General features: G+C 38.4%; 2 protein-coding genes across 4 annotated transcripts in view; one reads left to right on the forward strand and one right to left on the reverse strand.

Moving 5' to 3' along the window:
• The window catches only part of COLEC10 (collectin subfamily member 10), a 45,551-nt gene extending 18,303 nt beyond the window's left edge, over positions 1-27,248 (forward strand). The window contains exons 2-6 of one of the 2 annotated variants that reach the window (XM_014867702.3): positions 3,040-3,111; positions 4,490-4,561; positions 13,338-13,391; positions 14,789-14,884; positions 16,752-27,244. In XM_014867702.3, the coding sequence (XP_014723188.1) occupies positions 3,040-3,111; positions 4,490-4,561; positions 13,338-13,391; positions 14,789-14,884; positions 16,752-17,143 (686 nt within the window). In that variant the 3' untranslated portion in view covers positions 17,144-27,244. Of the gene's footprint in view, positions 1-3,039; positions 3,112-4,489; positions 4,562-13,337; positions 13,392-14,788; positions 14,885-16,751 lie in introns of both variants that reach the window. The other variant, XM_070481511.1, reaches the window with a different exon arrangement.
• LOC123275742 (putative inactive carbonic anhydrase 5B-like protein) overlaps positions 1-27,341 on the reverse strand; it is a 44,024-nt gene that overhangs the window by 7,714 nt on the left and 8,969 nt on the right. Inside the window, exons 1-2 of one of the 2 annotated variants that reach the window (XR_011493316.1) lie at positions 10,948-11,107; positions 4,786-4,881 (exon numbers count right to left, since the gene is read on the reverse strand). Coding sequence is in view for 1 of the 2 variants with exons in the window: in XM_070481513.1 (XP_070337614.1) it covers positions 4,786-4,881 (96 nt within the window). In the remaining variant the exon portion in view is untranslated. Of the gene's footprint in view, positions 1-4,785; positions 4,882-10,947; positions 11,108-27,341 lie in introns of those variants that run through there. The other variant, XM_070481513.1, reaches the window with a different exon arrangement.

Here is a 27,341-nt window from a genome sequence, read left to right on the forward strand (position 1 = left end):
GTGGGGGATCCTTTCCAAGGCTTGCTTTTAGACCTCTCTTCTGTTCTCATTAATGCAAGTCCCAAAGATCAAATGAACCCGGGACCCAAGCCGAAGGCAAGGGCAGAAATTGTTTACTTCATCTCTGCCAGCAGCCTGCTCACCACTGGGCTGGGATGCAGGCACACGGCTCAGAAGAATAATAATCCTATTTTCACTCTTCCAGGTCTCCATCAGGAGCCACCAGGGAGCAGCAGATGACAAGTCACTCATCTGGCTGCCTCTAGTTAGATGTGTGTTTGAAAATGAATGGGAAGGCTTATAGGAATGGGGAGAAAGAGGAGGGATAATCATGGCATCAGTAACTTACATTCGTGTGGTGTTATGATTCACAAAGTGATTCACATGCGTGCTTGCCTACGATCTTGCCTTTTGGTGAGCAGGACATGCATCTTTAGTCCCATTGTACAAACTAGCAATCCAAGACCCAGAAATGTTAGGACAGAAATTTGTTCCAAATCATACAATTTGTTCCGAACATGAGGTTTGAGAGCAAATGCCCTGGTTTCAATCCTGGCTTTACCACTTACGAACTGTGCAACCCTGGAAGGTTACTCAACCTCTCTTTGACTCTATTTCCTCATCTGTAAAATGGAGCTAAGAATAGCATCCATCTCAAAGGTTGTTGTTGGGATCAAATGACAGAGTGCATGTCAAGTACTAAGAACCCTTTTGGCACATAGTATTCAATCAACACTATCATTACATTTGTAAAATGTTTGATGGCTTGCAAAGCATATCAGGTTCAACTATGTGTATTAAGAACCAGAGCCAGGCAATGTGCTAAATTCTGGAGATGCTAGAATAAATCACTCATGACCTCAGGCATCCCACGGGTCACAGACGAGTGTGAGTCATAGCACGGATAAACTGACTTGCTCAGTACAAAGTGGTATTTCAAACAATAAGGGAATTTAGCCCAGCCTGAGAGTCTTAGAGAGGGCTTCCTGAAGGAAAATGCTTTTCTAACTTTTCCTTTACTAAAACTCTCTGAAAGGTATTATTTTGTCCATTCTACAGATAGCAAAACAAGGCTCAAAAAAGTTAAAGGCCTTCCCAAGTGAGTGGCAAAGCCAAGTCTCAATTATATTAAACCACCTGAAGGATACATTTTCTGTGAATTAAATCATTGAGACAATAAGCTGTTTATTTTTCCCCATTATCTTTCTTGTATAAATAGAAACAAAAACTCATTCTTTCTATGTCTTACCTTTTTGCCCTGAAAAATTTGGCACAGCGCCAGGTTCTCTATAATCCCCATTAACTAAAAGTCAATAGAAACCTAGATTGGAAGGAACAATAGTTTACTGTTGGGGATCTGGTGGGGCAGAGATTACATGTTGTTGAATCCTACTTCTATCACCCCTAAGTTTTAAGACAAGCAGCTTAACCTCGTTGAATCTCAGTTTTTCCGTTCATAAAATGGAGCAATAACAATTTTCATCTCCTAGAATTGCTGGGATAATTACATTAGCACAGTGCGCAGCACACATTGTAATTGCTCAATAAACCTTCACTATTAACTTTAGCTAGAGAAACGCCATCTAGTCCGCCCACTTTACCCCTCTGGTCTGATCACACAAGTGATCTGTGCATTCTTTTTTTGAAATCCTTTTCCAGAAAGAGATTTTAGAGTTTGCCTATGAAGCTTTCCAGTGCTGGACCAATCTCACAAGCTGGAAATCCAACTCTTCCATGAATTGCTTATGCTTTCATTTAAAATATTAACATTCTGCTCTCAGAAAAAAACAGAGACTGGCTGGTTATACTTTTTCCAGATAAATAAAAATCTCAACTTTCTCTCTCCCAACTGTCAAATCCCAGGAACTTCGCTTTTGTCTTTAGAAGTCTTTTATCCACGTCTTTCCTCTAGTCGTGGATGGGGCGTCTTATGTCCTAAGATTGCTATGGTGATAATGCAGGTGGCTACTCATAATATCGTGTGTGTTGTGCTCTTTGTTTTCAAAGCACATTCATTTGCTTACCTTGTTGATCCTAAAACAACGAGAGAGATAGGGAGGCCAGATATGATTCCCAGGTAAAGGATGAGGAAACAGGTATAAAGGAAGGAATAACAGTAGCCACTATTGCTCAGCACTGATGATGTCCCAGGACTTTTATGCATATTATCTTATTTGAAGTTCTTAAGAACACTCTCTAGTGGGTGTTATTAGTTCATTTTGGAGGAGAGAAAAATGAGACTAAGAAAGGAAGTCACGTATCCAACATTCTCCAGATAATAAGTGGTAGAGCTGAATCTCAAAGCCAATAAATTCAATTGCTACCTTTTAAAGATTTGCTCACCTCATCAGTGACTACCATGACATTAAAATCCAAGACTCCTGATTGATAGTCCAGGGCACCCTCCATTAAATCATTCAGTCCATCTTGATTGGGTGAGATGCTAGAGCTAGACCCACCTATGACTAAGCTAGTTGCTGCCCCACAGAACTGCAAAGTTCCCCATTTTTAGCCAGTCTTCTATTCCTAGCTTCCTGGTCCACGCCTACAATTTTGGGGTCCCCAACCTTGCAGATAGGAATAAATTTACATATATTACCTATTATATATTTATATAATTGCACATATTTATATAAAAATATATCTTCATATTATATATTATATATATTCTTATATAAAGTACATCTATATACATGCATATTGATGTGTACACATGTAAATGCTTCCAGATTTTGCCAGATTCTCCAGCAAGACTATAGATTTGCCAGGCCAAACAAACTTCTCAGGGATTCATCAGCAAGGACATTTCTTTAAACATAGAAGTGGTTGCGGAGGAAAGTGAAAAAGAAAAGATTCTGGAAGTTTCTTCTCTTTCCCTGAATGTCCAGTCCATGTGGGCCTACATGCATACTCACATAGGAATTGTAAGGCGAGCACTGAGCTGCGGGATGGATTCCAAGCATGTTCGCCCTTTCCTGGGGAGTATGTGCTTACGTTACTATTTGAGCTGCCCCACTCATTCATTTTCCATTTTAAAAGGAGATGATGGCGAAAAAGGAGATCCAGGAGAAGAGGGGAAGCATGGCAAAGTGGGACGCATGGGGCCAAAAGGTAGGGAAAATGATTTGAAATGGACACTGTAATGTTACAATTGCTCTTCTCTCTCTCTCCTGGACTTGCCCAGTAAATTAGCAGCTTTCGTAACACCCTCTACTCCAAAGATCCAAGAAATATGTTTCAGATATGAATTTACTCACCACCAGAGAGTTCGTATGAGATGGCCTGTCAACAAGATTTGAACATATTTCTCAACCCGCATCCTTGGGGCTGGCTAGAGTGAAACACTCTGGAAGCCCCAGGGAATAGCGGTCTCCGGGAATATCTAAGAAATGAATTTTAGAAACACAGCTGTGTTCATAGCTGTGTCTCTCCTCAGAAGCCACTGCTAAGCGACTCTTTTTGGCTGGGGGTCTAGAGCTTAAGGAGGAAGTTGAGAAGGAGCAAAATCAGTTGTCTGGTCCGTTGGTTTACTCACCTTCTCTAAGATCTCAGGCGAATGGTGGGGAGGAGAAGAAGCAAAGGAAATGAAGATAACACAAAGGCTGGAATGTTTTTACTCACAAAGCCAACAGTAAGTCTCAGCAGAGTATAACCTCTGGATTTTGATGTGTAAGCGTGTATCTTCCAAGCACTAGAAATATTCCCTGCCAACTGCTACAAGCGATGGCCCTGGAACACTGCTTTTAAGGTGTTCAGTCAATGAAAAAGAAGAAAAGACTCACAAGCCCTTGAGACCTTAATTTGAGAAATGCTGATTTAAAGGCCTCTTATTCTATAAATATGTACAATATTCTGTAAAGACGTACAATCCATTGCAAAATTGTCACAAAGTATAGTTTTATAATTGGTAAATATTTTTTACATCATCATATAAAAACAAAATTAATAATTTTGGAGGAACTCAGTGATCTCTGATCATATTTTTTTGGAAAAACTTGATGGCACAGTCTCTGATGTCCCTTTGATCACTGGTTTTTATGACTGTACATTCCTTCCCCTTTTTTAAAAAATGACTATTTTTTAATAGTCGAATCTCATTTTAAAATAGGGAGGAAATAGAATACCAAAGTGAAGCTAAAATGGGTTTCGAGAGGAACAGAATTAGAATAGATGGAAAAATTCTTCCACTCAGCCCCTTACCTGACCTTTAGATTAAACGTCCTCTGCTATAGACCTTTTAGAAATATTGCATCAGTAAGCATTTTAATATCATTAGGTCCAAGATTGTCATACACAGCCACGTTTTAATTTTAATACATATATTAGGATGCTACTAAAACAGATAATATAGCACAGGATATTTATTGTATACCACAGAGAGAAGAATGCACTTTCCGGTACTTCCTTCAAGTAAATATCATATATTAGCCACATATTTAAAGGGGAAACAAAACTTTAGGATATAAAAATGACCTGCTTTGCTTTTCAGGGATTAAGGGAGAACTGGGTGATGTAGGAGACCAGGGCAACATCGGCAAGACTGGACCCATCGGCAAGAAGGGTAAGCTGCTTTTTAAGCTTCTCCAGTAGCAATTTAAAGCAAATTGAGCATGTTCCTGATATACTTTGAAAGGTTCTGTATCATGAAAGTGATCCTTTTACTTTCTTTTAAAACATGTTTTCTCAAAAAAAAAAAAGTAGACTGTCTATTCCATGACAGAAACTCTTTATCCAACATGGCTGAATAATTGTTTAAAATGGATTTTAAGTACAGTGGATTCTCACCTGTAAAAATATTCCCAAGACATCTAGTCCATGTGACTCATGAGCTGCCTCCACAAAGCTGGGGTATTTGTCCGAATTCCAATGAACATCATGGAGCTGAAAGGGAGGTACACAACACAATTCAAACATTATTTTTTAAAACATCCTTAAAAACATAAATGCAAATAAAACATTTATGTAGATATAGGAAAAATGTGAGTTTTCTCTTTCCTCATATCTTGCATACATAAGCAATATGTTTCTAAAAAATGGAGGACTTGAACAAAATTGAGCATAAATTCAGGGACAGAATCGAACACAAAGTTCAGGTTGTCTCTATATTGAATTCTGTTCTGGGATTTACTGGTTGGAATCCTGGATACAATCGAAATGGGTATCATGACCATGAAGCAGCTTCTATTGTAGAGAACAATTATTCATAAAGCTCAAGGTAGCAGAGAACAGTATAATTTTCCTTCTTAATTTGAGTGGAATAATAATAATTCTGTGTCTGGGATCTACTGAATTGACGGGAGAGGAACTTGAAGTATGTGTGTGCACACCCTTTCGTTTTCAGTCTTGTCCTGATCCTGTGCATAATTACTGCTGTAATATTGCCAAATAGAGTAGCCTCTTCTTTATTATCTAAACACTCTTTCCCTATCATCTTCTCATAAAGCCTCGCAATGATAGCAGGTTCTAGTTGCTTCCGATGTGCAGTAATTCATCCAGGCATCATTCCACTGGATTTGAAGATAAAAAGCTGAGTGAGAATCAAATTTTATTGCAAGGAACTCATAGACTATTTAGGAAGATAGAACTTTCTCAAAAAGAATTCTAATACAGAATAACTATATGATTATTATGGGAACCATGTGGGAGAGCAAGGCAAGATTGACAGGAAAAAGAATTGCCCTAGGTCTTGGAGAATAGTAACATGTTTATGGAAATGGGGAAAAGACATTTGCGGGAGATGCAAGAAACTCAGTGCCATGGGCAGCAGAATTCTGCTGCCCTGTTGTACCCTCCATCCTTCCATACATGCTTGAGCAGCTGCATAATCAAACAGGTGCCTTGCAGTGGCCAGCAGTGTGTCCTTGGAGGCAGGTTGATAGATGCAGACTGAGCTGAGGCTGTGGCCCCTCTCCCCTCATCCTGTAGCTAAGTACTCCTTCTCTCTCCACTCTTTTCCAACTCATTCCTTTAAGAAATTTCCTTCGACCTGCTTTTGAAGGCAGGGAAAGAGGGCAATGCCACTAAAGAGAAATCCCTATGGTTATTTTTGACCCAGTGGCTTATATTGTATGTTGACCTGGTTAAAATCGTCATCACTGAGGAAGAACTCCATGGACCCCTCATAGATCATGACTCCTGCTGTCATATATATCTCTAGTGGTTTTACTGTGAAGCTAATGAAACTTTGGCTTCAGAGGCCCTCACTTGTTTGGGTTCTCACTAAGACCCCGAGAGGAGCCTTAGCTATGGGTGCACATGGCTATCCATATGTCTTGGCAAAATTTGTAAAATAAGATACTTTAACCTCAACTGATTAAAATAGTGCCTCTCAACATTTTTTAAAACTTTTTCCCCCCAACAAACTGCTTTCCTCCTATGAAATTTTACTATCACCAATGGACTATTTATCTGTTATGTATTGTGTATATATTTGTGCTTTATGTATAAAAAAAGAGTAAGACTTTTTTATCCCCCCCACCAGAACTAACTTTTACATCCTCGAGGTGATATTGTTCCCACTGAAAAAGCAAGGGTTAAGACTCTTGTCTTTTGGGCTGGCCCTGTGGCCTAGTGGTTAATTTCTGCATGCTCCACTCTAGTGGCCCGGGTTGAGTTCCTGGGTGTGGACATACACCACGCGTCAGTGGCTATGCTGTGGTGGCAAGCCACACACAAAATAAAGGAAGACAGGCACAAATGTTAGCTCAGGAAGAATGTTCCTCAAGCAAAAAGAGGAGGATTAGCAACAGATTTTAGCTCAGGGCAAATCTTCCTCAGCAACAACAAAGAAAAGACTACTGTCTCCCACTTCAACTTCCTTCCATCATAATTCTCCTGGTTTCAGGTGATTTTTGGAGTGAACACAAGTATTTTGGAAATTAGCTAAGACAAACTTGAGTGAGAGAAATATTTTATTTGGACTTAATGGGGTATAGTCATATAGTTTGAACAATTCCAATGTAGGAATAGCTTCCAAGAATACTCCTACCACTTACTGTGCAGATCTACCTGATGTCATGATGAAAAAGTGCAGGGGCCGAGTTCAGATCATCATATGACTGTGTCCTGGGCCATTCAGCACAAGACACATGTGAATTGTGGAAAAGAACAAGTGTTGAAATGTACAGGGCCAGAGCTAGTCTGTGGAAAATTTTTCTAAATCAAACAGCTTATATATGAAAAAGACTTTACAGAAGTATTCTCAAATTTGACAATATTCTTAATGTACATACATCATCAAAAACAAATTGTAAAAGTGAAAGAAACTTCTTACATTATTAGTAATAATAACAAAATTCAGATTTCTGCTATAGGCCATGAGAGATTCACTTGCATTAATCCTTCTGCTAAGAATGACTAGCTGAGTCAAACAAACAAACAGAAAACAAACATATCTTTGAAGGCATGAGAGGTCTCCCAAATCGAATAGGAGTTTAGGAGCCACGATCTGGAGGAGGAGAGAATCACATGATTCTCTATTACTTTCCCTTTCTAGTCATTCAGCAATTCATAAGCCAGTCTCCACTAACAGACTCAGAGGCTTGAGCAGAAAGTTGCTCAAACTGAATTAGTATTCAAGACCTGCCAAAGAAGAGTGGCCTTGGAAAATGCCACTTGTTTTTCATTTCAAAAATGAAAATTTCCAGCTGAAACTGGAAATTCTGAAAAACATGCAATTAAGCTACATCTATTCATGTTTAAAAACTTTTTTAGCAAACTAGAAATAATAGGAAAAATATTTAATATGAAAAGGAATATCAACAACAAAAGCTTATTTAAAAATCGTACGCAATAATGAAATATTGAGCAGTTGTCTCCTGAGATTGGGAATGAGATGAACACAGATCTCATCACCAATTCTAATCATCGTTATAGAAGAGGGTCAAGCCAGAGCAAAAACGCAAGAACAAGAGATAAGAATCATAATAATTGGAAATGAAGAAATAAAAGTCTCATTATTTGCGGATGACATGATTACACATCCAGAAAATACAAAAGAATCTACAGATTAGTTATTTGTATTGTTAAGTTTTTTAGACAGGTTAACACACAAAAATCAATTTTGTTTCTACATACCAGAAAGAAATCAAAAAATGAAATTAAAAAGATTTATTATAGCATCAAAATTATCAAGTATCTAGGAATAAATCTAACAAAAGATGTATAAGGCCTCTACAACATGTACCGCATAATGATAACGAGAGAAATTAAAGACTCAATGTTGTTAAGATGTCAGTTCTCCCAAACTGATCTATAGATTCAATGCAATCTCAGTCCACACCCCGGAAGTAGTTCTCTTGGAAACTGATAAGCCAATTCAAAATTTATATCAAAATGAAAAGGACCAAGAATACCCAAGACAGTCTTGAGAAAGGAAAACAAAACTTGAAGACTCAAGTTACCAAATTCAAATGTTCATGATAAAGCGACAGCCATTAGGATAGTGCAGAAACAAATAGACCAATGGAAAGGAATAGAGCAGGCAGAAACAGACCCCCAAAATTGACTTATGCAAAGTATGACATTACTTTGCAATGGGAAATGGTGCACCGATTAATAAATAGTCCTAGGTCAATTGGCTATTCATAAATGCAGCCAAACATATGCAGCCCATAATGTTTGAAGAAAAGAATGGTTGAGGCACATAATTCATTTATTAATGAAAATGTTATGATTTTTAGTGAATTTGGTAATGTGATATGCATCTACTTTCAAAATTTAGTGATTTGTTTTATTTATTTTCTTATAATAAGTATTCCTTTTTGTAGCCACTTTTCCATTTGTCATTTTGTATTATTTTTCTTAAAGAGGGCTCCTCAAATTGTATAAGCTTCAGATAAAATGCGTCATGGATCTGTCTGTGGCTGTATCAGCTTCATGTTATAACTGGTGAAAGGGATGGAACGGTGTAACAAGGAAGTGGAATGTTGGGTTTCCAAATTTTTGAGATGAAGCCATGTTAGATGAGGTTCGAATCCCAAGTATGGCCCTGGAGATGAGCAGAAGTGGAAGAGGAGGGAAAGTCATTGTCATGAACACATCCAGAATTCAAAAACTTCATTTTTCAATAAGTTATTCTCGATGTTGTATTTTCTTAGACTTAGATGTGTTAAATCTAAATGAGACTCCACCATGGGGAGCTGGAGTTAGTGATCTCAAGCCAAGTCTTAATCCTTGCATAGAATAAGACTAGGTAACTTGGGAGGGTGGTAGATAACAGATACAAGGAAGGGTTAAGAGTTTTAGTATGACTTTCTGAGTCTCAAAGTAGATGAACTTCCACAAATGTTGAAAAAGTAACAGTCTGGAAATGATAGGGTTCACTAACCACATCTTCTTCAGGCCAATTCTTCATTCATGCTCAGCGCATATGCACCCAGTACGTATCTCTATCATTTTATTCATTGTCACGGCTTATCAGCTTATCTGTTTCCCCCTATAGACTGGGAACGTCTGGAGGGAACAATGAATGAAAGATTCATTGGATCTATTTGCTTAAATAAATATAAGCTTTAGGTGGAGACCCTACTTTTTAACCATTTTATCCTAATGCCTGTGATATAATAGAAACTTTATAAATGTTTGTTGCATTAAGGATAAAAAAATGAATGATAAAATATATTATTTCCTCTGATGTGGCCCTCTTTTCTACTCTTTGTTTCTATAAGTACCACATTCTCTTAACATCCATTTCCACCATTGGCTAAGATTTCTTTCTCTTCTAGAGATATGCCATCAAAATTTATGAGCATGTCCTGGAATTTCAAAAAAAAATGAGGTTCAATGTTCTGGCTCACCTGGATTAATTTCATTTTTAATCTGTAGTTTGAAATTTATTGTCCTCATTTTGTCAATGGCCCTTCTAAATTTTTCACCAAGTCAGATTAATCTCCACTTCCTGGGCTGACCTTAATGTTGTCACTTGCATGGATAAGGTAGCTCTCTGGATGTCAATATTTCATTTTAGGAGTAAGAAAGAATGATTTAGTATAGGTAAATTCAATCTCATAGCAAAATAAATGTTTTTACTTAAGGTCAATAATCCTTTTACAGTGAAAGCGTCATGACTTTTTGTTTGTTTGTTTAAATGCAATCTCTAATTCTTCAACCTTAAGACAGTTATTACAGACATGTTCCCTCTCATGGGCCAAAATAAGTTTTTGTGTATGACTGTAAACCAAAATTCGTTTTCGGGAAATAGACATTATGACATGACATCCTCCATGAATTGGCTAAGTACTTGGCATGCTGTACGTTTCCATAACTCCGATTTAGGAGCCAGAAGCTAGCACTGGTTGAGCATCCTCTAGGAGGCAAGCACAGAGCTAACCCCGGGATAAGATGACATTATCAAACTTATCCTCCTTAATGACCTTATGGTTTTAGGTACCATTATTTCCTACTTAAAAGTGAAGAGGTGGAGGTTTAAAGAAACTGAATAACCTGTCCATGTTTAGCTAGTAACTGGCAGAGCCAGGATTCAAGCCCTGCCTTTTTGGAGTTTTGAATTCCCATGGTCTTTCACTCCACCACATTGCTTTGAGTTTCCCATTTGTTAAAAAAGAAAGAAGGGGCCGGCCTGGTGGTGTAGTGATTAAGTTCATGTGCTCCACCTCAGTGGACTGGGGTTTGCAGGTTCGGATCTTGGGTGTGGACATAGCACCACTCATCAAGCCACATTGTGGCAACATCCCACATAAAACAGAGGAAGATTGGCACAGATGTTAGCTCAGGGCCAATCTTCCTCACAAAAAAAAAAAAAAAGGGAAAGACATTCATGTCAAAGTACTAGAAAGTAGTCACACTGCTTATATCTTGTTGGGAAAAAGCCACTTATCAATTCAAGAATCTGTTCCCACACTATTAAGATCCAGTTAAAGGCTACCACTTCAGTGAAGCCTTCTCTATTCTGATCCACAGCCATCCTTGCCCTTTCCAAATACCTACCAGTCACTTCCTTATTTCACTCTGTCCGGGCATGATAGTGAAAGTGTCCCATCTCCTTAGTCTCTTATGTGTGCTTTGTTTTCCTTAAAAATCCATCATTTTCCAAAGCAAACACTCTACTTATGCTTCTCTTATGTCCATTATTGGGTTTATCCCAGAACTAGGATCAAAGCAGAATTAGAATCAACTTTCAGCCCATTTTGAAATGAAAAGGATTCACATATAAAGAAAATACATTATTAAAGTATTAAACCATGTCAGATGATCTTTTAAGTCCACGTGGTTTTTGGTGGTGATACGACTGATATTCCTTTCAACTTGTGATAACATTTTTCAAACACTTTGCTTTCCTTCATTAAATCAGTGCTTAAGTTATTTGGGAAGCCCCGTGAGCTGGGGAGTCATAAGTGCTTGAGTCTCAACACCAGCACTGCCATTGAATTGCTGAATGTCTTTGAGCAACTCACTTTGTCTCTCTGATCCTCAGTTTCTCCACTGTAGAATAAAGATAATGATAGTACCTAGCTCATTGGATTTAATACAATAATATCTATAAAATATCCAAATAGTACTTGACAAATGATTGGCACTTAGCAAATATGTATTCTCTTCCTTCTATTCATATATTCTCAAAATCTATTCTTATCTTTTCCAATTTACCTATAAGGGAAATGAGGAATTTGCAGGCACAACTTAGGTGTGAGCAGATCTATTGTCCTCATCAGGGTGCTCAGCATATTTCCATACTTTTTTCCCAACTGTACCTCTGCTACAATATTGTCCCCTACCTTGTTTCCATCTTCAGTTGCTGAAGCTTTTCACAGTCAAGCTCCAATGCCACCTCCTCAGGAGAGCCCTCCTCCATCCTTCTAGCCAAAGCAATATCTCTTCTAGCTCCATTTCTCTTAACAATATTTATCACATTCTATTGCCATAGATTTCATCATCATCTCGTTTCATCCAAGTACAAGTTCTGAGGCTTCCCTCTGCATATTTAAACTTCATTCCGGGTTTCAAGGACCCCCTCTTTCTGCCTGGAGGGCTCTTGAATGTCTGGCATCATTGTAAAGAGAAGTGTCCGCGTGGGTCAATGCGGTAAGGCTTAACAAATCCTTGGGGCCATGGCAGTCGTGACTTTCTGGACAATCAAGAGTCAATATGCACAGGACACTTAATGAAAAGCAGTCGGCAGACAGTGATGAAGAGAATGGCTAATTGGCAGGCAACACAGAGCACCCTATGGCTTTTACAGTGGTTCCCACTTTTTCCCTTTTGCTGGTAAATGATGGGGTTAGGCAGAACCTCAATGCTGACTTCATTCCCCCTCACCTTACCCCCTTGGGTCATATACCCAATTCTTGGACACACCAAACTCCTACAAGGATAAGCCCCGTTCTCTTTTCTAGCCTGGATGACCTTCATCCTGAGTTCTTTCTTGTACTTTTTCCAGATCATCCTTGAACCATAAATTCTATTTTACTTCTATCAGGATCTTCTCTTTTGATTTTCAAGAACTTCAGCCAAACATTTCCTCTTGTAAATCAAAAGCTTTTGCTTTCAATTATTGTGTCTGATGTCGGCTTCAAGAGCTTATTTTGAAGTTGAAAAAAAATCAACATTTTTTTTCTCTCTGCTTTAATAATCCTGATTCTTTGAGAATTATTTTGTGGATGCTGCTGACTGAACAACAAAATGTTCACAAACAAAGAAGAGCAGAAGGGAAAATTATCAAGGTTGATATTTTAGTATAATATATTTGACACTTTATATTATAGATATTTGCATACATCACATCTCTCCTAAAAGGTGTAAACTCCTTCAAGTCAGAAGTTTACTCTCATCTCTTTATATCCTCTCAAAGTACCAAGACTTTCGTTTTGCATAGAGTAAGTAAATAGTAAATACTTGTTGAATTAAATTGAAAAAGCACAATACGTGTGTTTTGGAAATCCAAGGGCAAAGCCACATGGAAGGACTTGGAAGCCTAATAATACACAGACACTGAAATGTGCTAATCAATTGACCCAGATAGACAAAAGAACAGTAGTTTAAAATTAAAAGCATGCAGAAAATTGTATTAGCCTTGATCAGAAGACCACATTATAAAAACATGTTAATAGGATAGGTGACACACATTTAAATGTTTCTCACACATCCTACTGGAATTCGATACTCAATCTAAATAAATTATGACTTGTTTGATTAGTTGTTCCTGTGCAGCCAACTCAAAATTAAATTATTTATGTAAAACCAAAGAATATTAGTTGGAGATATTACAAATGATATTTAAAAACTATCTCCTCTTATTTTAGGTGCATAAGATATAGTCTGTCTGAAATAATTCACTATTTTATTTAATTGTTCTCTTTGTGGCTACTGTTTTTATTCAGGTGACAAAGGGGAAAAGGGTTTGCCTGGGATACCTGGAGGAAAAGGAAAAGCAGGTACCATATGCTCATTTTGCTCTTTAATTTCTAGCATCATTCCAAATGTATTTATTTCAAATATAAAAATATTTTTATAGAAAAACAAAGGTCTTTTCGGTGTGCTTGACCTTATTTTACATGGATTAGAGAAAAGGGAAGAAGCTAACTTTCTTCTCTATCTGCTGATGACTTTCCAAGCCCTGAGGAAGGGGATGAAGGCACGTTCCACCCCCATCCTGCTTACTGTGAGAAGGTAAACCCAGCACATCAGGAAGCAGCCCTCACTCTCCTAGCCCAAGAGAAGAATCCACAATGGCCTCAGCAATAGGACTGTATCAGCACACCTTACATTCCTCCAGCATCTCAACTGAATGCTGGCCAGCAGTTTTCCAGCAGCAACCTTGCCTAATCCAGAAAGGCCTATGGTTACAGAACACGCTTTCAATGGCCAGGGAGATTCTCCCTGAGTAATGAGAGTTTTATTTCCAGTGCTTTATGCAGGGAAAGAAAGTAGACTATTCTTGGGGAGCTTCAGTTGTTTCTATCTACAGGTGTAGTGAAGACTAATTCTAAGAACTGTTTTAAATTCCTTATATTTAACTGTGAATATGGGTAAACAAAGCCACAAATATTTTTTCCTTTGGCTAATAAAATTCTTTATATTTTTCATCTAACTAAGAAAAAAGCAAATGGAAGTGTTTACATGAAGCAGCATGAAAAGAAAAAGGGAATCATTTGAATTTCATATCATTTTCCTTACAATTCCCTCTCTGTCACAACATCAGTAGGTCATTGAAAAGATAAAGGAGTGAAGTAGAATGCAAGGCAGAAATTAAAATCATAGTCAAAGCACAAATGGGACAACTGATTCTTGAAATTGTAAGTTAGATCTATTCATAAGATTTAAACTTAGTCCTTGAAACATTCAATCTATACTCCAAAGGGATAATCAGAATTAATGTTTGATTTCATCACAAAAGTCCTCTCTTGTCTGGGGAGAGTTGTGCGAGCCCGTGAACAATGCCGTAACACAAGAGAAGACTGGCTAGAAACATGTTTTAAGAAAGCCGTAAAGATTATATTCTGAGATCGGACAGGCACGTTTGGGTTCAACAAAAAGGTCAAATGGTCCACAACATGTATGCAGTGATTTGTCATACTTACTCTTCTTTTTAAAAATTCTGCTTTAGAACTGTGTTGTAACTCACTCAAAATATTTAAAAAGATATTTTATGAGTTCCTAAAGGCAACGTAAATCAGAAATCGTGTTTTAAATAAAGGATTAAAAGTATAGCCATCCACAGAGACATACTCAAACTAGAAAAAGATAAAGAATATTGAGAAGAGAGTGACAACTCTTTTCAAATGATCTGCATACACTTCAACATGAATTCACAGTTTTTGTCATTTAAAAGGTACTGTCTGTGATTGTGGAAGATACCGGAAAGTTGTTGGACAACTGGACATTAGTGTTGCTCGACTCAAGACATCTATGAAGTTCGTCAAGAATGGTGAGTATATTCTCTTTTGCTTTGTGGTATTTATCTGTCAATTTAACCTCTTTCAACACTACAATTCCAATATTCCTAGCAGGAAATACCTCGGGTTGGGCAAAAGACTACTGAGATAGTGTTAACGAGTTTAAAGGCCTCTCGAAATGCTAATTATCCACTCAGACTCCAGGACGCTTCAGGTCCACTACACGGATTCATCCATGTGTGCATTGCCTATGAGTAGAGAGAGGGGAATGGAGAAAAGGGCAAAGTTTGGCAAGCCATGCCTTAAGAATAAAAAGGGACAGCAAGAGTCAAACAGAGCTAGCATCTCAGAAAATAGAAGTAATAATCAAAACAATAGCTACTTTCTTGAGTCCTTGGAATGATAATAAGAATTACCATATGGGTACTATGTTTAAGCTGAAGTGTAGAGAGAGATTACCTTGCGCAGAGATAAAGAGCAAATGAACAGTGGAGCAGGGACTGGAAAACAGGATTTGCTGACTTCTCTACCCTCAGTACAAATCAATAGGAACATTATGTTTCTCTAAATTTTGCAACTTCCCATACTAGTCATTTTAGTTATCCCTTGTCCATTTTCCCACGATAGTTAGCAGTAAAGCCCTTAAAGTGGGGCTTATGTGTTCTCTTCTGAGACAGTATGAATAAAGGAACTATTGTAGTTACTGACACAATTGTTTTCATTTTATTGTACTTTCATTTATTGTAATTCAGTTATATTTGTTGTACATTTTTGAAAGCATACAGATTCCATCTTGTGTTCCTCCTCATCTTGTAATATTAGACACAAAGGAAATGTTGATATTAACTAACTACCCTAGTTATAGCTCTGATTATCACTTGTACAGAAGATGCTGTCTCTGACATGACTTCAACTCTAATGAATAAACCAAACCTCAGAGGTTCAACATAGAACAATAGTTGTTAACATTTGAGTGGTCACAGATTTCTTTGTGAATTTTAATCCATGAACCCTAAAAAGCATATGCAGATGCCCCTGAAGCCCAAAGCATGTATACCACATTTTGAGCTCAGGATGCTTTTGAGTCTCCAATTCTGTCTTGAAGTTTAGTCAGTAGCTCAGTCGATTTCACGTACCTGGAGGGAATCAGTACCTGTTCATAGCCCAGGAATTCGACTCAAAGTGGAAAAACTTCTGTATTATTTCTATATCAGTTTAATAAGATTTTATCATTCCTTGCAATTCTGAAAGCACTGAGGCTACAGAGTGCCAGAGACATGGTCCTTGGCCTCAAGACATTCACAGTTTAGTAGGAGACACACAAACAAACAATTAGGCTAGATGTGTTGAGTGCTATGAAGTGGAAGGGGCAATGGAAACATAGAGGGAGAACACACAAGAGACCTTGTGTCCATCCAGGGGCATCGGAAAGGCTCTTATAGGAGAAAATACTTCCGCTAAGATCTAAAGGATGAGTAAGAGTTTCCCAGGTAGAGAAGCTGTGGGAAGACTTTCCAGGCATGAAAGGCTTGGATGTGGAAGAAAGAAGGGCATGCTCATGGGACTGTAAGTATGGCAAAAGCACAAAATAGGATGGGAAAAATAGCCTGAGATAAGCTGGGTGAAAGTTCATACAAGTCTTTGTCAAAATAACTCTCGCTTTCACAATTGTGTGGGAAGTGAAGGAGGAAGAGCAGCAAGGACAAATGACAGGATCTTGTTCTTCATTTGATGACTAGAAAGGTGGAGAAAATATTAAACCAGTGCCTACCTGATAATAGGGCCTTGCAAAATAAGTGTTGAATGTTGAATCAATGAATTCAAATCCAGCCATATTATATTCTTGTCTTTTCCCTTTTTGAGATGAGTAATCCTACTCTTCTTTTCCTCTGTGCAAAGTCATAGCAGGGATTAGGGAAACCGAAGAGAAATTCTACTACCTTGTGCAAGAGGAGAAGAACTACAGGGAATCCCTGACCCACTGCCGGATCCGGGGTGGAATGCTAGCCATGCCAAAGGACGAAGCCGCCAACACACTGATCGCCGACTATGTCGCCAAGAGTGGCTTCTTCCGGGTGTTCATTGGGGTGAATGACCTTGAGAGGGAGGGGCAGTATGTGTTCACTGACAACACGCCACTGCAGAACTACAGCAACTGGAAGGAGGGGGAGCCAAGCGACCCCTATGGTCATGAGGACTGTGTGGAGATGCTGAGCTCAGGCAGATGGAATGACACTGAGTGCCATCTTACCATGTACTTTGTCTGTGAGTTTGTCAAGAAGAAAAAGTAACTTCCCTCACGCTACATATTCATTATTTCCCTGTGACTACTATCTCAGTTATTTTTATCCACCGTTTTCTTCCTAATTGCACTAAATTCATTGTGACTCAGGACAAGTGAGACATGATAGACTGAGGTTTGGAATCTCCATCGTCATGCCCTTCTGTGACAATTTTGAACAATGTCATACATCATATGTTATTTAGCCAATAGCTCACTGGGTTGCATGGGTCCCAAGAGAGAGTTTAAATTACTAGTTGTGCAGGAGGTAGTTATCTCTGTCTCATATGAAATGTTCTCTTGTCCACCTCTCCCTGGAGCTCTAAACCACTATCTAGCCCAGTGGATAAGTGGACAGTTTGCCCTTACCCAAAGCCAGACATATGGGAAGGCTTTCTGTTAGGAATGTTGAGATATTATCTGTCTTTGAACCCAAGATCCCCAATTCTTTGACCAGTCACCCATCAATCACGGTCATAGCTGCATTCATAAAGTTGTCTTGTTTGCACAGACATAGAAATACTTCAACTCTGAATCTCCGTATCAGGGACTTCTAGCCCAGTGACCTGTTCTACTTTTGTGAAATCAGAAGATTGACAGCCTTCACTGAAGTATACCAAGCAGTTGCCTTGGCCCTCTTTCTGTAGGCCCATGCTTAATCCTAGGCCCCCAGGTATTAACTCTCTGATTTGAGGAAAAGGAAACTTTGGAAATTGAAAAGAAAAAAAAAGAGAAGGTTTGTTCCCAAATAATATTATTTATAATCCTCCTACTAAATTGCCCCCTGCTATTAATACAGCTCCATTTTTCTTTGTCTTGGTTTACGCATATTGACTTTCCTCCCCTTAGGCATGGGAAATGAGGAAAGAGGTTTGTGAAGCCTTCAGAAAATTCTAGAAGCTTCAGGGTGCTACCAACACCATGTCTCTAAGTCCACTCCTCCATGCCTCCAATATATCATTCACAGTGACATTTCACGGGCGGCTCTTTACTCTCCATAACTGTATGTTATACAAACCCCACTACCAGAGATGACATCAGAGGAATGTGTCAGGCATGGAGTTTGGAACATGCCTCAGACTCACACTTACTGAGCTGGTAAAATTCTACTTTGAACTGCAGATCAAACCTCAAAGCAGCTTTCATTTGGAATTTAAAAATAAATAGTTCAAAAAAACTCTAGATCATCCCATTATAAACTGCTACTCCAGTTATAGTTTGCGGCATAAGATTAGACTGTTTTAAAATGCTTGCAAAATGGTTAATGAAATAAGAGAAACAAGATCAACAACATATGTTCACCTTAAACCATCTGTCCATGATTTCACCCATGACTAACTGGTTATGAGACAGGATTTAATTAGGTTATTTCTGTGGGTGTAATTAGGGTCACAAACTTAGGTCCTACAGGGGCCATACAGATGACATAAATAAGTGAAATGGAACAGGTGGGGATCCTAGCACACTGAACACAGCTTGCCCTTTGAAAAGAACCAGCTGCTCCACAGTTTCTGCTTTTTTTGCCACGGAGGACCCAATGTCGCTACATGTTCTGGCATTGCAAGAGAAATCAGAAAGTTGGAACTTTATAAGATATCTTTATATTTTTAAATGTTGGCATCTAATCAATTTTTAATCCAAATTTTAAGTCGTATGAAACCGTCTGCTAGCCACAATTGTGACCTTTCCATTTCTCACCTCTGGGGAAAAGTTCTGAAGGTTCTAACCATATCGAATGTCATCAGGATACAATGCATCAAAGTCAAGATCTCTCATTAATATCTCATTCAGTTCAGTTCAAACAGAAATTTGTTGAACGTTTGCCATTCACCAGGTTAATAAACTAGTTACTTATTCAGACTTTTGAGACTGTGGCATATGATAATTTGAAGGCAGGGCAGCTTAATAAAAATTAGAAAGAGGACACCATATCAAAGCCAGTATTCTTGGGTAAAATACGAGCCAAGAGCACAAGGGACAAGAGCCTGGAAACACTTAGAGGAAAAGACAAGGATAAGAAGAGAGGAGAGAGGGAATGGACAGCAAACTTTGCCTAGGGGCAGCTCACATTGGAATCTATATTTTAATTTGTTCTAAGATCCCAAAGTATGAATATTTATTGTGTATACTGAAAGTGTTATTATTTCTGTTATGATTATTATAATAATAACATTTCTCTCAATGACTCATCTTTGCTGCCAGTGCTTCCAAAAGAAGAAGACAGAGTTAAAGAATAGGATTCATCCTGCAACTTTGCCAGGAAGAAATTTCAAAGGCACCACATACTTAATTAGATTTACTATAAAACTTACATTTTGTGAACCACTCTGTGCGTTACAAAATAAATGCCTTCACATATCATTTCTCATTCTATCCTGATCAACTCTGTGAAGTACAAAGAGAAGACTTCTTTACTGCCATTTTTCCAATGAGAACACTGAAGCCCAAGGAAACTAAGCAACTTACCAAAATCAGCTCATTTGAGAGAAAAGCAGGCCTCTAACCTGCTGATCGAAATTGCCAATCCAGTCTTTTCTCCACCCTCTGTTTATTGCTCTTATATTGAATGGAAGTTCATCTATGATTCCCTCGTGATAGCAGGGGCTCAAATGGTCTCTCTTGATTACTTTCAAAAGTTAAAGATTAGAGTTAATTAACAGAGATGCTGGGGATTCAGAAACTTGCCTTACAAATTTATTGTTCAGTGGTTTATTTTTTTAATTCATGAATATCTATACACGGCATCAGTGTTGGGGAGGTGAGTTAGTGTGGTATTACTACAGTTTTGCAGATAACTACAAATATAAGGAAAGCAAAGCAGATATATGAAAATCAAGATTCGCCCCAAATAAAAATGAGTAAATAATTATTTGCCCCATAAAACAATTCATTAGAGAATTCCCTTAAATAATAACATTTAAAATCAATTTCACTCTTAAAAAGTTGAATTTATACTCAACTTTTCAGAGACACATCTGGGTACTTCCCACAAACTACATGAAAGTTCCAAGGGAAGAAAATAGAAAATTAACTCACAATTTCATAACAGTGCCTTCTCAATCAACATATTCTATAACCAGGCAAGAAGAGATATCTTATGCCCAGATTCACTGTCCAAACATCGTGTAAACGTGTACATCCTATGTTGACAGAGACATAACAAACATTGATTACACTTTGGTCAACTCACCCATAAAAACTACTGGCTTTTTAAAAAAATCCATTCTGTCCTGCTTAGATCTGCATTATCCAAATATGGGCTCCTTTAATCGTTGTTAACCAACTAATTTTCAGCTCTCTGGATTGCATACTTCGAGGCAATGAGATGTCTGTGGAACAGGAAAAGTTAATCTAGTTAAATCGCAGCCGCCACTGCATCATCAACAGATGGAGACTGAACGTTTCCAGAGATTATCTCTGATTAGAAACTTGTGGTAGGATTCCACACAGGCTAATACAGGTCTGCAAGTATCGCTTTGAAATTAAAAAATCTGGATTTGGTGTCATGACTGCCTTGAATTCCATTGCTGACTGTGCCACTTACTAGCCATATATGGGTAATATTTCCCAATATTACCTTATCTAACCCTTGTTTTCCGAATCTATGTAATTCCTCCCCACAGAGTTTTCTGACAACTAAAGGAGGTAATGTATATGGAGGAAAGAATCAGAGTACCAGCTGGACACAATACATGGGTACAGAAAAACAAAGAAACAAACCATATTTTAAGATACATAGGGGGCCGGCCTGGTGGCGCAGCGGTTAAGTGAGCATGTTCCGCTTCTCGGCGGCCGGGGTTCACCGGCTCGGATCCCGGGTGCGGACATGGCACCGCTTGGCAGGTCATGCTGTGGTAGGCGTCCCACGTATAAAGTGGAGGAAGATGGGCATGGATGTTAGCTCAGGGCCAGTCTTCCTCAGCCAAAAGAGGAAGATTGGCAGTAGTTAGCTCAGGGCTAATCTTTCTCAAAAAAAAAAAAAAAAAACATAAAAAATTACTTAAGTGAAAGAATATTTGTATATAGCACATACAATGTGCTAATATATGATATATTCATATATATATATGTGCTCTCTATGTGTGTTTGTCTGTGTATCCACAGAAAGGTAACTTTTTTATCCAATTTATAGATAAAATTTTTGTCTTCAAGGCAGTGAATAAATCTTCCAAAAGCTGTGCCACTGTTTAGAATTAGAACTGAGGTTCGTAGCTGGATATGATTGATTCTAAAACCATCTATACTTTTTCTAGAATGCAGTTCATATGAACCCACATTTATCACACAAAATAACTATCTTTTTAAACTTGAAAATGATCATTGATTGTATTACCTTGAGATGGTAAGGTCTTCACGGTATAGCTAAGTTTCTTAAAATTTGAGGGGAAAAAAGTCATATCCTTTCAAATGCGGAGTAAAGGAAAGGAACTATTTGCCATAGATATTGTATACATGAATCTTTTTATCAATATAGAACTTTCCTCTACTGCATCCCTCCCAGGTGGTCATGCAGTCCATATTTGAATGTTTTTGGTAATTTCATAATCCTATTAGAAAGTTTTCCCTCATAATGAACTAAAATACGTGTCTCTCTAATTTCCACCCATTGTCCTTGTTCCACCTTTTGCTGTTTATAACTCTGAGAGGTCTGGCCCTGAGGCAGCCTGGGGCAGTCTCTTAAAGAAGGTAAATTTCAGAGCACGGAGAACTGTCCTCACTATGGCACTGGTTACATATATATTAGATTTACTATAAAAGGTGGGTATGCAGTGTTACACATTTCTCTAAACCTGGATGGCATGCCCCACATCTAATGAATTCAAATTTTGTTGGTGAAGCATGAGAGGCACAGATGTAGGGTATAAATGGTATTCAAAGTCATGTGGGGCATCTCAATCACAAATTATTTATTAGGGTAAGATACATGGTGGACAGGGTTCAACCCCCATGGGAGGACGCTGTTAAGAGGTAGATGGTTTGATAAAGCTCCATGGAGGGGATTAGAGACAGGTGCCCAGTGCCAGTGTGAAAGTGAAGCCAAAATCAGAGTCCAGATGCATGAAGCCTACATGATGAACAATTGGCTTAGGTGGATAGTAGAGCTTATTAACTCATTAATTCAACAAATATATTTATGAAGCATTTAATGTGTGTTAAGTAACACCATGATAAGGGCTGGAGACACAATGGAAAAGAAGAAAGATTAGGTTTCTGGCCTCATGGGCAGAACTCCTCTCAGGCTCGTTGAACATCGAGCCTACCACACTGAGGCCCAAGATTTAACCCATTGTCAAGGAAAGAATATATAAACCTGTCCTATTTTTACCCTTACTTCTTCTTCAGCATAACACCTCTTCAAAGATGTGAAATAATTTGGACAAGATAATTTTTTATAGAAGTACCACATTATCCTTTCTCGAAGAGCAACAGTGACACATCTCTTCAAATAAATTTACACATCCATTTTGGCTGACTCATTTTGACGTGAACAAAAAGTTCTCATATCAATATGTACACTCACCCACACCATTTCCTCACAAGATACTATACATCCTTGTGGTTGTGTATGAATGAGCATCAACACCTAGCAAATATTCCCTTTCCTGATTTTTTTCCTGCTGACCTGCACCTAACATTCAGTGAAACCCAGATTTACTGTATGTTGTTACTTTCATATTAAAATAAGGACAGGTGGGAGGAAAGGAGGAGAAGTGAGTCATAAATTTTAAAATATGAGTACAGCAACCCCAAATGAACCATCATGTTGGCATCTGCAGTTGGGAGATAATACAGATTAATGTGCATCTGTACAATTTTAAATCTATATGACCTTTTGATATATGTATTTTTCACTAATAATTTATCAATAGTTAAGCCTAACTCTGTGTAAACCTGGTTGGTGGGCTTTTGGGAGAGGGGATGGAGAGAAGACTGTCTATAATTCACCCCTTGATATATTGAGAGAATATCAGTCCCAGGGAAGGGTACCCATAAGTTCTGTCATGGTGGGTAAAAAGGTCAGGCAGGACAGGAAAACTTTCTAACTCTTGAAAAAATGAGGTAAGGGAAGACATAATTGAAAAACACATTCAATTGAAATCCAATAAAGTCTGGGTGAATATTTTGACTAAGAAGTATAGTTGACGTAATACAGAATTGTGTGAGACCATTCCCTAGTAGGTCACAGTTTCACATGGATATTTCCTGAATCAACTTGAGAAGGTGCTTCTGGAGAAAGATTACCAGGAGGAACACGTGTTTTGCAAGTGGATACTTTCTGGAAATGTTCCTGTTTAAAGATATTTTTCCCTAAATCCCCTGTTTCGCATGATCTTCTCTTTGATTTTGCTGACCTTGGTACTTTTCAGGGACTCAACCTCCATGATGGATGAAGGATTTTTGCACTGGCATTTACAAGCACCGCAATTCTCTCTGCAACAGAGTAAGATACTATCTTTGTCCTACAGGACCTTAGAACTTAAAGAACAGAGTGAACAAATACAAGAAGCTATCTCCCATTTTGGTCTCTACATTTGAGAAAAAGGAGATAAGTTGATATATCCAAAAGTGCATTTTAAGACACCGGAATGAAGTATCAAACAGCACAGTTTTTAAAGAAGCTTGAAAATATTTCTTCTGGGTTTCCTAATACTAAACACCCTTGCAAAGAGAGATTTTATTAAAAGAGTAAGGCAGGGGGCAAATATTTGTGTTTGTGTCTCTACTTTTGAAAGTGCAAAAGAAAAATACCTAAGCACTTCTTTCCTCAGATAATCTATCTTATTGGGGACAGGATGGGGCATTACAGCACTGCTTCTCTTTTAAAAAGTTATGTTATAAGTCTCCCTCATTCTTAAATTTTCAAAAATTCAGTAGCTCAATATGCGCTAATATTCTAGCCTCATCAATTTACGCCCCTATGCATTATTGAGATGATATTTGCAGGGTGAAATTATACACGAGCAAAGGATGTGTTCCTCTGAGCACCACAAACAAGACCTCAGTTCTATATGGACAGAAATGACATGATATTTGGGCCCTGGTATGCAAACTCCTTAAGCTGAAAGTCTTGACTGTCAAACTGTCTGTAATCCCTCCTAAATAATTGGCATACTTGGGATTCTGACACATCCTTGCATTTAACATGATCCTTATGGCCCATTATTTCCTGAGAATTCCTAGCCATTGTTGTTGGAAATCATCCTCACCCTCTGCTGAAGTATAATTACCACATAGCTCTCGGGATTGTAGGTCTTTAGTTCCTTTACCCTTAACATAGTTTCTTCCATCAACACCTAAGGATGAAGAGTACAAGGCAATTTCATCTTATTTTGTGCAAAAGTGGCTGGAAGTAAACTCACCCTCGTTTAGGTTTTTGCGCTCAATGTCCATAAGGGATCTTTGGGTAAGCCTTTGATCTCGTGAATCTCCTCCCCATCAATTTCAATAAAGTATGCTGGAACTCACTAAAACCAGACAAACTGATCATCTAGCTGGTAACGCAGCTCCTAGAAGAAAGCCATTTTTACAGCTATTTTCTAGCCATGATCTCAAACATTTCTCATCATACTCCCACCACAAGATCTCGGCTAAAACTGCTCGTTGTGGTTAAGGATAAGGTGGAAAAACTTCTATTCAGTGACAGGCAGCAAAAGAACCTGGAACACCTACTGTGTTTGAGAAGTCTCAGGGGATTAAACCTTTGAGACTTTGTCATATTTGATCATTTTCTGTATCCCAGTTCTTCCAGGGCTTTCCTCAGAAATCTCATATTTAATCCACTACATTCTCCTTAAAGATGCCTGGTGGGTGCTGTGGGTTCTGCCCATGGCCACATCACCTGTGTGATCAGCAATTCCTTGTACTGTGCACTTTGATTCACTGATGCCCTCCAGGGAGATGTGGGCTTCTGCTTTCTACTTCTGCTTTCATTTTCTCAGCATCCTGCCTCTCTACTAAACTTAATCTCTCCAACTATTCTAGGACATTAAAGAGGAGTAAATCTTTAATCGATCTCCTTTTGAATCCATCAGCATAAATTCCTCTATTTTTCTCATTGATGGAATGGGACCGATAAGTCTTTGAGTCTTTTAGGACTATGTACCAGGCTTAGCACTAGCCCACTCTGACATGAGGGCAGTGCTGCATCATCCTTGTTTCCTCTCTTCCCACATAAGCCATTTGCTCATTTTTACCACCAAGCTCATGATGTTAAATGTCTTAGACCTAGATCAGGGATGAATTCAAGGACTAAAGAAATAAAACTCGTTGATACTTAGTAATTAACAAGAGTGATAGCCACTAAATTATACATCTGAGCAAGTTTCCTTTTTATTTCTCCCACTATATTCACTCAAAATAGTGGTAATACTCAGCAACTCCACATGAGGTGAGAAATACATTATGTCTAAGAAGTCCTGAGCAATCGTTTCTTCCTCTTCAAAAGGCCTTGTCGGAAATAACTTATGCTATTATATAAGACAATAATTCTGCAACTCAGCAACCCATGTCACATATGCCTAAAGACTAGGTTCCAGGACTTGAAGTTTTCCATGCTGGCAACTTTGGAATTTCACTTTATCTGAGCCTGTGTCATAAGACATAGATATTTCCCACTTATGTTCTCTTCAGGACTGCCCATGGGCAGTCCTGGCCATAGGGTACCACAGCAATCATGGGCATAGAGATGGGATTTGAAAGGACAGAAATGGGTGAGTTTGCTTAAAGTAAGATTACTGAATGAGGAGAACAGCTATCCCAGGCCTGAGACCTGAGTTATTGTAATATTTAAAGGTTGGAGAGAAAGAAAGGAGAAGGTTCTTAAGGAACAGTGATAAAGAGGGATAAGAGAAGTAGTAATAGAATATGGAATGTTTCCAGAGGAAGAGAGCAGTCAACTTTATTGAATGCCTTTGAGACTTCAAGGAGAAAGCAATGATTAAAAAGTATCTATTGGATTTGTCAACGTGAAGTCATAATGGAACTTAAAACAATTCTCGATAGTATAATGGAGGCAGAAGGAGAAGGAGAGTTGGGTTGAGGGGGAAATGGGCTGCAAGGAGATAGAGATGGTATATGCAGAAAATACGTTCAGGAAGTTCGCCTGTAAAGAAGAGTTGAAGCAACAAGATCAAGAATGGTGGCTGGACATTTTCAATCAAAATAATAGTATTAATTGATATAATTTGAGTGTTATGCTAAACATTTTACATGTGGTTTTAATTTAATTCACAAATGAATCCTGTGTGGCACATACTATTATTATCTCTATTTTACCTGTGAATGAATGGAAGTATAGAGATTAAGCAACATCCCTAAGGTCACTCTGCTGGGATTTCAATGCAGGCAGTCCAGTCCAGTGTTTGCATTCTTAACCCCTGCACTGTCCTATCTCACCATAGGATAATGTGTGTATTTGGAAGGTCCAGACTTTCCACTATGGCTTTGATACTCGGGTTCTACCTAACTTCTTGCTACTCAACCTTTCTGAGCTTGCTATCTGTGTATGTAATGCATGTGTTGATGGATGTGTGGAAAAGAGGAAAAACTGTACAAAAAAATGTTACTGTTTCACAACACCTCCATTGGTCATGAATAGATTAGAAACTTAGGAACATTTCATCCATTTCTCAAAAGAAATAAATAGATATTTCAAGAATTCTAAAGACCGCACTTTTTTCTGTCCCTCAGAAGGCAAGGAGAAACACAGCCTCACATAAAGGAAATGATTCTAATAGAGATAGAGCATTCCAGGGGGATCTGGTTGAAAACACTTAAAGTCAAACACGATGAAGTTCCTGAAAAAACCTTGAGAAGCAACTGCTCTGACTGAGAGAAAGAAAAATGACATAATTGGGGTCCCCTGGACTGGAGCGATGTTATCCTGGGATGGAGTGTGACAGGAAGATAGAGAGCACAGGGTCCTCTTCAAGGACTCTGTGAGTGCTGCGGGAGGGAAGCTTGGTCTTGTGGGTCCCACGTGGTGAGGACATCAAGTCCTTTGCTTGGGATTCTGAAAGCATTCAGGCCTCTGCGGGAGAAATAGTATTCTAGGCTGGGAAACTACTCCCCAGCAATTTTAAATGACTCCTATCTTCCTCTCATATTACTGTGATGGATGTAACAGAAGGTGTTGTTTTAATTTAATTTTAAGAATGAAATATCACTTATTCCATGATGGCAATAACTTTCTAACTTTTGCAGTTATA

Source organism: Equus asinus, chromosome 12 (assembly GCF_041296235.1).
Source record: "Equus asinus isolate D_3611 breed Donkey chromosome 12, EquAss-T2T_v2, whole genome shotgun sequence".
Taxonomy (NCBI): domain Eukaryota; kingdom Metazoa; phylum Chordata; class Mammalia; order Perissodactyla; family Equidae; genus Equus; species Equus asinus.